Source organism: Aythya fuligula, chromosome 8, assembly GCF_009819795.1.
Source record: "Aythya fuligula isolate bAytFul2 chromosome 8, bAytFul2.pri, whole genome shotgun sequence".
NCBI lineage: Eukaryota > Metazoa > Chordata > Aves > Anseriformes > Anatidae > Aythya > Aythya fuligula.
The window spans coordinates 5,277,536-5,290,587 of NC_045566.1; the positions used below are offsets into that span (position 1 = coordinate 5,277,536).

General features: G+C 52.9%; 3 protein-coding genes across 3 annotated transcripts; 2 read left to right on the forward strand and 1 right to left on the reverse strand.

Annotated features, from left to right (window-relative positions):
• The first annotated feature begins 1,273 nt into the window (after window positions 1-1,273).
• Window positions 1,274-2,679, forward strand: PARS2 (prolyl-tRNA synthetase 2, mitochondrial). Its single transcript, XM_032192331.1, has one exon. The coding sequence runs from the start codon at window positions 1,293-1,295 to the stop codon at window positions 2,676-2,678; it is 1,386 nt and encodes a 461-aa protein (XP_032048222.1). The 5' UTR covers window positions 1,274-1,292; the 3' UTR covers window position 2,679.
• A 2,171-nt stretch (window positions 2,680-4,850) lies between these two features.
• On the forward strand, window positions 4,851-11,665 carry TTC4 (tetratricopeptide repeat domain 4). The gene is made up of 10 exons (XM_032192802.1): window positions 4,851-4,933; window positions 5,011-5,128; window positions 5,243-5,404; window positions 5,914-5,991; window positions 6,802-6,926; window positions 7,224-7,310; window positions 7,916-8,130; window positions 9,300-9,381; window positions 10,249-10,331; window positions 10,987-11,665. Exons 1-10 carry the CDS (start codon window positions 4,862-4,864, stop codon window positions 11,090-11,092), a joined length of 1,128 nt encoding a protein of 375 aa, XP_032048693.1. The 5' UTR covers window positions 4,851-4,861; the 3' UTR covers window positions 11,093-11,665.
• A 440-nt stretch (window positions 11,666-12,105) lies between these two features.
• TMEM205 (transmembrane protein 205) lies at window positions 12,106-12,963 on the reverse strand. The gene is made up of 3 exons (XM_032192228.1): window positions 12,834-12,963; window positions 12,595-12,758; window positions 12,106-12,405 (listed from the first exon to the last, which is right to left on the reverse strand). The coding sequence occupies exons 1-3, from the start codon at window positions 12,961-12,963 to the stop codon at window positions 12,106-12,108; spliced, it is 594 nt and encodes a 197-aa protein (XP_032048119.1).
• Window positions 12,964-13,052: the final 89 nt, after the last annotated feature.

The window sequence follows — 13,052 nt, forward strand, 5'->3', positions numbered from 1 at the left end:
CAGGCACAAAGCCCCAAACTTAGCTCCTCATCCAGTGCTGCCTGCTGGTTTAATAAGAGGTATCAGCTTTCCCTGCAGACCATGCCTCCTGTATAGCCTCAAACCCTCGCAGTTAAAACACCGCCCCGGCAAATCAATCCAAGATGGTTTTGTCTCTTTGATCAGCGCAGCAGGCAGTAAGTCACTGAAGGAAAAGCATTTCGCTTCCGCGGCTGGAACAAGCGATAGAAACAGTGAAGAACAACTCTCCAGCCCTGAACCGTCTGGTGAAAACCTTCCACTTGCTGAGCAAGCAGGAGGTGGCCATGGGGATATCCACCGTGGCACCAGGCATCCTGCAGGACCTGCAGCTCAGCCGCTGCATGTCTCCCCGACAGCGTTTCCATTGCTCACTTGATTGCGGTGAGAAACACGTAGGAAGAAGTAATTACCTGGCAAAACCAGTGGAGGCGGTTTGGGAGTGAAGTTGTTATTTGGGAGCCAGGAAACCACAGCCAGATCCTGGCTCTGGCACTGAGCTGCTGAGAGACCTGTCCCTCTGGGCAGTGCTTTACAGGATGCTGAGGCCTCTTGCAGGGATGTCTCAAGCATTTAGTGGCTTCAGTGCACCTAAATCACTCAGGAGCATTAAAAACAGCCCCTTTAATCCCTTATTTTTCCCATTTCCACATGGCTATAAATGGCAGTGCACCTCAGTGTGTATTCTGTGTTATAGAAAAATCATGAAGATTTCCTCAAATCCCATTTCTAAATAAAACAAGGGTTCACTCTCACTTCCTTATATTTTAAAATGATTATTTAATTCTTGGTAAAATGCGGGTCAGTGAAGTGAAATCTCCTCCCCAGGCAGAGCACTTTTATATGTGCTTACAACTGCTCTTCAGAGATATTTTTAATTTCCACTGAGCTCCAGCTCCAGGCTGGAGGCTGAGAAGCGCAGCAAGGTGGTGGTCACTGGCACGGGGGGATGTCCACCCTCTCAGTTTGACTTGAGGAACCTGGAATGACACAGGACAAACCCTTTTGGTCCCCATTCCTTTATCAAGCACCCTCCCACAGATGCCCAAGCAGCCCAACCTCGCACCCCTCGGGTGCCCTCACCCACCCTCAGCTCCCCTCAGCGCCCCGCGGCCTCCGCACGGCAGACGGCGCCCTCATTGCCTTTCCCTCCCCGTCCCCGCCATGACGGAGCCTCCCCCACGGCCCTTCCCGCCTCCGGCCGCCATTTTGTGGGCTGCGCCCGCCGCCCCCCTGCCCGCTCCGCTCCGCTCCCCTCAGGGCCGGCCGCCGCCATGTCGGGCGGGCTCCGCGGCTGGCGAGCGGCGGCCGGCCCCTTGCTGCAAGCCTCCGGGGCCCCTCACGGAGCGAGGCGGCGGCGCCTGCTGCTGTCCGAGCTCTTCCAGCCCTTGAACCTGCAGGGCGAGGGGAGCGAGGCGGGGTGGGAGGCGGGCAGCCGCAGCCACAGGCTGATGGTGCAAGGGGGGCTCATCCACCCTGGCAGCACCGGCTGCTACTGCTACCTGCCGCCCGCCGTCCGCGCCATGGACAAGCTCGTCCGCCTCATCGATGAGGCGATGGAGGCGGTGGGAGGGCAGAAGGTGAACATGCCCTGCCTGAGCTCGGCAGAGCTGTGGCGAGCCAGCGGGCGCTGGGAGAACATGGGGCCGGAGTTGTTCCGCCTGGCAGACCGGCACGGCAAGGAGTATTGCCTGGGTCCCACGCACGAAGAGGCGGTCACGGAGCTGGTGGCGGCGCAGAGCGGGCTGTCCTACAAGCAGCTGCCGCTGCGCCTCTACCAGGTGACGAGGAAGTTTCGGGACGAGCCCAAGCCCCGCTTCGGCTTGCTGCGCAGCCGGGAGTTCTACATGAAGGACATGTACACCTTCGACACCTCCGAGGAGGCGGCTCGGCGCACCTACGAGCTGCTGTGCGGCGCCTACCGCCACCTCTTCGAGCGCCTGGGCTTGCCCTGCGTGCAGGTGCGGGCGGCCACGGGCAGCATCGGGGGCACCACGTCCCATGAGTTCCAGCTGCCGGCAGACATCGGCGAGGACCGGCTGGTGCTGTGCCCCCACGGACACTTCGCGGCCAACGTGGAGATGGTCAGCGGGGAGCAGGCTGCGTGCCCCACGTGCGGGGAAAAACTCACCCAGACGAGAGGGATCGAAGTGGGGCACACGTTTTATCTGGGTACCAAGTACTCGGCTGTCTACAACGCCGTCTACTACTCCCCCGACAACAAGCCCCACCTGGCAGAAATGGGGTGCTACGGGCTGGGCGTCACGCGCATCCTGGCGGCCTCCATCGAGGTGCTGTCGACGGAGGACAGCATCCGTTGGCCGAGCCTCATCGCGCCCTACCAGGTGTGCTTCATCCCCCCCAAGAAAGGCAGCAAGGAGGAGCAGGGAGCCGTGCTGCTGGAGGGCATCTACGACGACTTCGTTGAGGCCCATCCGCACCTCGCGGGTGACGCGGTGCTGGATGACAGGACGCAGATGACAATCGGCAAAAGGCTGAAAGATGCTAAAAAGCTGGGGTACCCCTACGTGGTCATAGCTGGGAAGAGGGCTTGCGAGGACCCTCCGGTCTTTGAGGTTTGGGATCAAAACTCTGGCGAGGTTTTGTACCTCACCAAGGAAGGTGTCATTGAGTTACTGAGTAAAGTGCAAGTCCCTTAAATTGCCCGTCTCCTAATCTCTCATTTTTGCTGCACTCAGTAGGCCTGAGCAGTTTAAGGAGCTGCAGGCTGTCAGCAGTGGCTCTGGGTGAGCAGAGCCATACCCAGTTCACATCTGAGCCACTCACAGCATCTTGCAGCAGCACCAGGAGATGGGGTGAGCTGGGTCAGCCCACGCAAGCCCCAGCAGAGGCTGCAACAAGGGGAAATGGGAGGCCTTTCCTTCACCTTCTACAGGTACTGAATTTGTTAGACGAAGGGTTTTCAGAGGGAGAGAAAGGAAAGTGCCTTTCCCTGGCTTGCATGTTGTCTTTGGAGACACCCAAGTTCTGCAAATGTGGAGTTTAATTTGCACATAAATTTACAGCAGAAGGGTGAGCTAGAGAGCCTTTTTCAGTTTGAAAATGCCTTAGCACTATGAATCTGCAGGGAAAAAGGTGATGAATGCTGTCAGGCACCCACACCCAGCCTGCAAGTCAGTTCAGCTGGTGAGACGTGGATCCACTAGGTTGTGGCAGTGATGGAGTGGTTGTGGTGGCTGCTGGCTTCATGGGCTGGGCCCTTTTGCGTTTGTGCCCAGCCAAGCATTCCTTTCTGGCCCTGTTACACATCATGGCAGCATCTTCTGCTCATCACCAGTCCCACAAAGTGCCCTGCTGTCCCCACAGGGTGTGCTGTCCCACACGTTCATGGCTGGGCTCCACCAGCTCCAACAAGCAAAGGATGTGGCAGTAGCCCCAAAGGCAGGGACAGCGAGATCCTTCCCAGCCTTGTTCCTGCAAGCATTTGACAGTGCTGAACACTGAGCATGCACTCATCTCTGTCACACTGCTGACATCTCCCCATGAACCCTTATGTGACCGCTATCCAGCCCTGGACAGGGAGATCTTTGGGGAGAATTGCCTCGCCCCATGCTGCAGCTGCTGGATCTGCTGCATCTAGAGATACCAGCAACAACAGGGCCACTGCCGTGTAGGACTTCATGGCAGAGCCACTGCTCTACTTGTGTTCTCAGGTCATATAATCCTTCCCCCTCATCTGAGGCAGGATCAGCTCTATCTGCCATCTTCATAGGAGATAAACCAGCTGCTGAAAGCCTCTGCACGAGTGCAGCGAGCATAGTAACCCTGGGTGCAGTGAGGGGTCTGTCCCATCAGCGTGGTCTGTCATTGCCCTCAAGACCTGCCTTACACTGCAGTTACACTCAGGTGCAAAAGCAGTGTAAGGTCACAGCAACAGCCTTATTTGTTGAGGTAAAGTTATCAACTCAGCAAAACCTGTTGTGATTCAGAAGGGTGCAAGCTTTGGCTCTTTTCCTGGTAAATCACCATCTGCTCTGCTGGACAGGGGAGTGGGGGGCAGCTGGGGGGCTCTCACTGACACCAGAGAAATTCCAGCAAATGTGTGCAGAGGAAATTTCAAACATGCGAGTATTTTCCTTCTGCAGGTCGTGTGGTATTTGGAAGGTGGGGTAGTGTTTCCACAGACAAGCACGTTGCCAATGTGGAAACGGAGCCCCCTCTTCCCCCAGGATAGTTTACAGCACAGCCTGAACGAGGATCTTGGAGCCCTGTGTGTTACTCTTGTGCTTTCCTTCCTCAGGTGCAGCTGTAGCGGTGTATGCACGTTGTGTGACCAGGTCCAAATTTCCACACAGGTTTGCCCAATTTCTGCACCTGGCTCAAGGAGCCAAGTTCCAGAGGGGCTGCACGCAGCGTACCTGCTTGCTCTTGCTTGTGACTCCAGAAACTCTTGGGTGCATTTTCTCTGTATATATTTATCTCAGGACTGATAACCACTGCAGAACAGCTGTAAAAGGTGAAAACAGCTCATTTCCCTGCCTCAGAAAAGCTGCTTTGGTCCTTCCTGAGGATCCAGCGATGCTCTGGTTTCCCCGAGCTGCTCCCACCACCTGGACAGACCCAAAGCAGACCCTGCGCTACCATCACGGAGCTAAAAGCAGGGCAAGGCATAACCGAGACCCTTCCACGCCACCGGGACGGGCTTTTTGGGGCTGTACAAAGAAACAGAGCAGGGTTTGAGGGGCTCCCCCGGCTCCCCCTCAGGCGCCGGGCGGGCAAAATGGCGGCGGGGGGGGGGGGTGTAGGAGAGGGCGGGCTGAGGCGGCGCCGCGCTGAGGCGCTGGGGCCGGGCCGCGAGGAGCTGGGCGGGCTCGGCAGCACCATGGCGGAGCCTGAGGAGAGCGGCGAGGCTCGGAGGTACCGGGGCGGCTTCAACCCGGACACCTGGGAGCAGGTGAGGCGGTGTGGGGGAGCTGGGGGAGCGCAGCAGCGAGATGGCGGCGCGGGCTGAGGCGAGGCGTGTGCCCGCAGGAGCTGGAGGCCATCCCCATGTTCATGAAGCGCTGCCCGGCCGAGATCGACGCGGCGCGGCAGCCCGACCTGGCCTGCCTGCAGTCCCTGCTGTTCGACGAGGAGCAGGAGCCCGCAGGTTTGGGGCTGGGGGGTCCGGCGGGGGTCGCCCCTCAGTGCTGGGGGTGCCCCCGGGGGCGGCGGGGCCGCGCGGTCCCCCCCTGAGGCAGCTGCCCCCGGTGCCGCCCTGCAGAGCTGGCCAAGATGTACAAAAACGAGGGCAACGAGTACTTCAGGGAGAAGGACTACGGCAGGGCCGTCGTGTCCTACAGCGAGGGGCTGAAGAAGAAGTGTGAGGACGCGGAGCTCAACGCCGTGCTGCACACCAACAGGGGGGCCGCACACTTCCACCTGGGTGAGGGATCCGGAGCTGCTTTCCCTCTGTGCTTTTCTTTTTTTAAATCTCCTTTTCTTGCGATACAGCATGATAAATAGCTTATTTGTGGTAAAAAGATGTCTGGAACCCTGAAAACCTGGCTCATGCTGGAGCCCAGCTGTGTGCAGGGCCTGCACTGCCCGCAAACATCTCCTGAAGCAACAAATTCTGCCACTCACTGTTTCCTAAAGCTACCCCCTGTCCTACCAACACTACTGCTACGGCAAAGAGGCTGTTCTTGGCCTTTTAATGCTTTTGCATGTTGCAGTTGGTAGATTATCTCTTCAGTCGCATGGCTTATCTTTCACCTGTCTGATTCCTGTTCTTGCACTTCTTGCTCTAGGTTTGCTCCTTTTTCCCCCTCTTGTCTCCTGGTGAAGGTAGAAATGGTGAACTACAGTCCCCACACAAGCTATTTTGTTCCATAGGGATCTGCTTGGATTTGAAGTGTAAATCCAAGTTTCTAAGCAGTTTTGCTTTGTTTATAGGTAACTACCGTTCTGCCCTCAATGATGCGATCCAAGCAAAAAAGCTGAAGCCCACCCACCTCAAAGCAATCGTAAGAGGTAAGTGTTAAAGCCTGTGTTACTGTACGGTGTGCAAGGAACATCCCCTCAAAATGGCTTTGAGTAGGTTGTGTTTACTTGTTACCCTCTTGTAGTTACAAACCTCAGAGTGGAATTTTGTTGCCTTTTTCATGGCATGTTTCTGTGGTTTAAGTAACTGTTTATAAACCTTAAATTGCTGTGAGTGTGCATCTTTCCTTCAGGACTGCATTCACTTCAGAAAAGTAAAACTGTTACTGTACTAGATCTCTTCTCTTGTTCTGCTGTTGCTGTTTCTCTCCAGTACATAGCTTTGTGTTTTGTATTGGATTTTCAATCAAAGTGCTATCTTTTTGCTCTCCAGTTTCCCTATTTGTAAAAGAGGCATTCACTGAACCTTTTTGCGTAGAAGATAGCATAACTTTTGCTGCTTTCCACAATACTTGCTTTTAGTGCAGGGTTGTTGTTTTTTTTTTTTCATTATTTCTCATTCTGTATAAATTACTGCTTTATTTTTCCCTTTGAAACATACTGAAATGTTAATTGTAACGATGAAATTTTGCTGGTAACAGACACTGCTCGCATCCTTCACAGACTTGTGACTAGACTAGCGAGTGGTGCTAGAGCTGCTAAAATGTTTTAGATTTTCTTCTCGGCTTACCACACCTGCTGGAAGTCTGTGATTGAACATGACCCCGCAAAACAATAGCATGTGTTGCTGTACATGCCTTTGGAAGGCGCTAGGCCTAAAGCTGTCTTTATAACCACCATGTTGTATACTAGTCATATACCGACTCCAATGCCAGACACTTAAAGTCTTAATCCTTCCAGGAGCGCTCTGTCACGTGGAGCTAAAGAATTTCTCTGAAGCAATAGCATGGTGTGAGGAGGGCTTGCGAATAGACTCAAAAGAGAAAAAGCTTGTGGAAATGAGAGCTAAAGCTGACAAATTAAAGGTAAGTATTACGGGAGTCTAGCATCTACTGTGCTTATTTCAGGATTGGTTCTGCCTGCTTTGCGTTTAGAAGCTCTTTGGCCAGAGAGTACTCTGTGCAAGTGTCTCTGCAGTGTAATTTCTCCCCAAAGCAGAACTGAGAGGTGGTTCTGCACAGCATGTGTTGTTGAGATGTGGAGGGAAAAGAGCTGGAGCCCTTCTGGAGATCCAGGCTGATTTCTCTGCTCAGCAGCAGAGTGATGATGGGCAGTGAGGACTTGCTGTGTTTGAACGTGGTGCAATCTTCTCTTACACGCAGCGAGCTGCGGAGCGGGACGCGAGGAAAGCAAAGGTGATAGAGAAGAAAGAACAAGGTCAAAAGGAAACTTTGCTCGCAGCAATAAAGGTGGGTCAGTGAGGGGATTTGTGTATTGTTTCTTCTTTTTTTTCCTCTTGTTTGTCTCTAAGGATTTGTTTTCCTGTGCAGATTTGAGGGCTAGCACCAAAAATACTGAGAGACAGCCCTGATTCTCCTTATGTGCTTGGTTCTAGCCCCAGCTCCCAGGGCTGTTTCCCTATTTTAGGTAACAACTAATGCAAAATACAAACCTGGTGTTAGGAGATGGACCAAGCATCCAAGAGGAGCACTCAGGAGCTGCTGCGTGTCGTTGCACCCTGAAGTTATGCTTGCTAGGTCCCAAAGAACAGAACTTCGGCTGCATCCCTTTCCCCATGTCTTCCCAGGCCTTTTTCTCTCCGCACACTAGCTCCTCTGGATTACTACCTCTAATCACTCCTTTTAGGAGCTGTCTGGGTGCCTGGCTGAGGTTCTGGAATCTGTAGGGAAGAGCAGTCACCCAAGTCTCATACTGTAGGAAGGTTTTTGGTGGAATGCTTAAGAGTAGATTCATTAATGAGAGTGACACAATTTGTCCTTTTACTGCTAATTTTTCTGATCTTGTCTCCACACATACACTTTATTTTATTTTTAATCTCCTTCCTCCCTGCTAGGAAAGAAATATCAAGCTGGTTTTTGAACCCTCAAATGAAGAAGAGGAAATATCTGATGGTCTGGCTGAGATATCTTTAGATGGGTTCCACTCCGACAATGCCACGGGGGCCAAGGTGCACTTGGATGCTGATGGCAACCTGAACTGGCCTGTCCTCTTTCTGTACCCCGAGCACGAGCAGACAGACTTCATCGAGGCTTTCCACGAGAACTCCAGGTAAACGCACTGTCAGCAGCGTTCTGGCATGAAGGAGAAGCTTGAGTGAATGTCTACAGCCAGTAAGTGAAACGGTGTCATGCCAGTGAAGTAGCTCCAGAGCTTGAATCTCGTAGCTGACCCTGCTTTTGAGCAGGAGGTTGCGCTGGATGACCTCCAATTCAGGTTGGAAGGGATCTGTGACTTACAGATGCTGCTTTAAAGTATTTGAGGGCCAAAATCTAGGTATTGCTTATGTTTATAGTTCAGAGAAACACGTCATACGTGTCTAGCCAGTGCGATTAAAGGGGCCTACCCTGCAAGCCTAGGCCAGTGGGCAGCGATATTTGTGACCCATCTGCATGCGTGGGTTTCAGAGGTTCACCAAGGTGCTGCTTTGAAGCCCTCCAAATACATGGGTCTTGACAAGAGGATTAAACTAAAAAAAAAATGTAAAATGCTTCCATAAAGGAGCTTCTCGGGATCACTAATGAGCCATTAAGCTTTTCTGAAGTGCTGTAGACCTCAGACTATAAGCAAGTGACTGGCTGGGACCTCCACTTCCCTGACATAAACATCAGTTTCTGGTCTGGCAAATTTAAACAAACTCGAAATTTATAACATTTTGTTGTAGGGACATATGCAGTCTTCAGATCCACTAACAGCATTACAACTTAAAAATACAGTGCAAACAGATTAGTAAAGCTGTAGTTCTTACACAGTATTCTTTTCATGACCAAAAGCAGTGAAAATGGGTTCTTGGAACAAGTTCCAGGAGCTGGTGCTTCCAGTTCTTCCGACGTGCCAAAATAAACAAGTGACTGACACATGAGCATATTCTGAGCGCTGATCTGGTGGAGCACGGTGCTGATGGGACCAAGGGAAATGAGTTGTAGATTAAAAAATCACAGAGTTTATTTTCACACCTTTTTTCAGTGTGAAAAGAAAAACTAAAAATAACTTGCTCCTGCACTGCTCAAGTTTGCAACCAGTAGTATGAGTTAAACCAGGGCCTTGGTCTCATGGCAAAAGCAATGAGCTTCAAAGGAAGAAGCTATTAAACTTGCAGACATCTAAACTTATTTTCGGTCCATAGACTGATTTGTTAACATATTTTTCCCATTATTCACATGCCAGCTGTACAAATTAAACTGAACACTAAGCTAACAAGTACGATTTGTTTTTTTTAGATTTATTGATCATTTAACAGTGATGTTTGCTGAGTTGCCTCCTTGGGATTTAGAAAGAAAATACCTTCCCGGCAATCTTGAGGTAAGAAACTTGACTTTCCTTCTATTTGAGTTTGTTTCTTTGGGAGGTTGAGCATCTCTGTGTGTATGAAGGCAATGGCACCATTATCTGTTTACCATCGGGCTATTAGGCTACTTGTTTGTTTGTTTGTTTTTTTAACTTTGTTGTGGTGAAATTGTTCAATACAAATAATAAAATACTTATAATAATAATAATAATAATTTCAGATCTAATTGATGGCAGTTAAACACCCACCCAGTTAAACCCATCAAGTCAGTGTGGTTTTGTTGTGGCTACAGCAGGTTTGGAGCGCTTTTCAGGAGCTGTACCTAGAGAGCTGTTGCTCTTTGTCTCATTTTCCCCTTGACACGTGCCAGGCGGCAGGGCAGCCGGTAGTGCGGTGGGCAGGCAGGTCCAAAAGGCCAACGTCTGTGTACTTTGCCAGATCAGAAACTGGGATTGTGGCTGCGTGCGTGTACGGACAACATAAGGCACGGCCAGATCTGAATCTCTTCTATTTAAACAAACAGAATGGATTTCTTTAAAACCCACTCCGTTTAATTCATGCCGTTGCTACGTTGCACCTGTTAAAAGGTGAAATCCCAGGAGATTGGGGTTGCTGTGCTGTAAGGCACAGGAGCAGCCCCTGTGTTTTGTGTTCCTGCTGCTGCTGCCACGAGAGGCTAAGCTGGTCGGTACCTGGAAGACTTTGAATTGACACAAAGTGGTGTGCATGGCTGAAAACAGCGTGTGACACGGTCAGGTCAAGGTGCAGAGGTTTGATAAACCTCTCGTCGGTTTCTGCTGTGCTGCTACTGGGCTTGCAACAGCATAGTAGTTTGCCTTCTTGTATCCAAAGCCTGCAATAACCCTCCCAAATTTCTTCAGCTCTACTTTGAAGATGAAGAAAGAGCAGAAATGTACGAGCTGAACCCAGACCAGACGTTGCTACAAGCGCTGCAGCACCAAAGGTGAGGCTGTACCTGGAGCACAAAGGCACCGAGTACCAGCTTTCAGCCTTAAGGGCAGTTTTTTCCTCTGGTTTAACAGCCCTAACTCATCTCAAAGCGGGGAAGATGTAAGGCACCAGGACCACGTGGCTTTGTGGCTGGTTTCAGTGACTTGTTTTTTGTTTTCTTTCCCCCCCCCAAAAAATGCACAGCTCTCTCCAGGGCTGGATAGAGATGGGAAGGGGGAGTTGGGCTACGCACAGCAGCAGCGTGTAAAGAGAGCGTGGTGACGGTGAACAATGCTCTCACTGTTCGTAACGCTGTGCGGGCAGGTCCCCACCCAGCATGCAGCACAGTTTCACTCCCTGGAATTGCCTTTCAAGTGGTGTTTAGAGAAAAGAATTGGCTGTTTGTGGGAAAAAAAAATGCTGTAAAGCTTGTGCTGTTAGCTTGCACCGTCTTGTAGCTAGCTGGAGCTGGGGAAGGCCCGCAGCACGGCAGTGGTTGCTGGGAGGAGCGTTGTGTTATCAAACACTCCTCGGATGTGTGGTTGGCTCTGCCAACCAGCCAAAAAGCTCATCAGCCTTTATTGAGCTGGGCAGCAGTCGCCTGCTTTGCTTTGCAGGACCCTTTGCCAGATGCAGGGAAACCCAAGCACTCCTTTTAATCTTTGCAGGTATTTTGTGAAGGCCGGGACGCCGACAGTTCTGGCGTTTGTGAAGCGTTCTCCTTTCTCCAAGAAGTACTTCACTGGCAAGAAGGTGCATCGGCTGCGGCGCTGAGAGGGAAACAAGGAACCTGGTGCAAGAAACAGTTGGTTCTGTTCTGTCTCAGCCACAGAACGCAAACTTCTGCTTGCACACAAACACCTCGCACGCTTCAGGGGAGAAATAATCTTGGCACGTGGGGAAACTTCCAGCAAAGAAGCATAGGAGGAGAACGAAGGGCTTACAAGAGGGGATTATTTGTTGAAATAGAAATCCAGCTGGCTTGCAGAAGGTCTCCTCTCTGACAGGCTGCGTGGGGTTCTGAAACAAACCTGAAGCGCTGCCAGACGTTGGCTGCGGCTGAAGCCACAGCAGCTGGGAACGAACTTACCTGTGAAAAATCACGGATCGCCTGGCGAGGCGGGCTGCAGGTGCCAGGGTTTTACAGCAGTGGTCTGGGGCGAGAACCTGCCTGCTGCCACGAGCCGAGCGCGGGCAGGCTCCTGCACGGGCTGCTCTGAGGATTCAGCAGCAGCTGCTCGGCCCTGCTGCCAGCCCCAGGAAATCAGAGCTCTTTGTCTGCAGCGGTGCCTTGTACTGACTTTTGCTACCTATACGAAAGGGAAATAAAGGTGTCTATTTTAAGCAGCCTGACTCCTGCCTAATCAATGTGATCGTTTTTTCCTACCCAGGTGAAATACTAAAAGCGAACGACAAACGGTAATTCTAGACCCGAACCCAACAGCCTTATCCATCACTGGTAGTGGCAACGTAGCCCTCTGTGCTGCTGTAGGAGCTTCCACTTTAATCAAAACTAATTCTGAATCCCAAATTTCTCTGTCCCAAAGCTGCAGGTTTGGAAACATCACGTTCAGAGGGCACCAACAAGCTCTCCAGCCATAGCAGCTTCTGCCTCGATCACGGAGGACATTTCCCTTTCCAGCTCTGCCTTCGGACAGCTGGAAATCAATCAAGCAGGTGGGCGTTCTGTTTGGTTATTTCCAAATCGCTGCGCTGTGCGCAAACAGAGCTCCGGCACCTCTGGGGATGGCGAAACCCCGAACCCCAGGGTCACTTTGCAGCGGTGCTCACAGGGTGGAGAGGTGGCTGGCCAGGCGGTAGAGGCTGGCGCCGTTGCAGGCGATGCAGCAGAGGTCGCAGAGGGCGGAGGCGGCGCGGTAGAGGCCGAGCTGCCGGGCCAGCTGCCCGTAGTCAGGGTCGGAGGCGCGCAGCTCCCTGCGGGCCTCGCCGCCGAGCAGCCCCACCTCCTGCCCCAGCCCGCGGGCGCGCTCGATGCGGTGCATCTCCGCCGCGATGTCGCAGCTGGCCTGCCCCAACCACTGCGCGTTCAGCGCGGAGACGGCCACGCAGACAAAGAAGATGATGATCTGCAAGAGGGGAGCAAGGCCCGCGGTGAATTAAACCCACCCCGAAGGCTCGCTGAAAGCTGGATGCGAAGTTTTTTTTTTTTTAAATAAGCCACGTGTGGAGCTCGTTGCTGTTTGCAGAGCGGAATGAAGCTGGGGTTAGGGCCGCGGGCTGCAGCCAGCTGGCCCGTTAGAGCAGGGGGCTGCTACCTGCGTGGTTTCCTCCTCGCTGAGCAGCTCGCTGGGGTGGTGCATGGCAAACAGGGTCAGGTTGAGGAAGGCGCAGGTGGAGCCGATGTGGAAGTAGTAAGGGCTGAGCTCTCTCTGCACCAGGCCGGAGGTGTGGCGGGGGAGGCGGCTGCGCAGCACCAGCCCTGCCGAGGGGGGGGACAGCAAATGGGTCCCGGGCACGCAGCCACGGCCAGGGGCGTGCGGGGACCACAGCCTACCTGCCACCAGCGTCACCCAGATCTGCATCCCCCAGGAGGCGGAGAGCAGGAGCAGGTGCAGCAGTTTCACCGCGTTGGAGGGCTCCGTCGTGGTCAGCGTCGGGCCCTGCTTGGGGCCAGGTGTCTCCATGTCAGCCGGGTCACCCCGCTGGGGCTGCGGACCGGGTTTCCGAGCCCCTTATATCCCCGGTGCGGGCGCTGCGTCAGCACCCGGGCGCT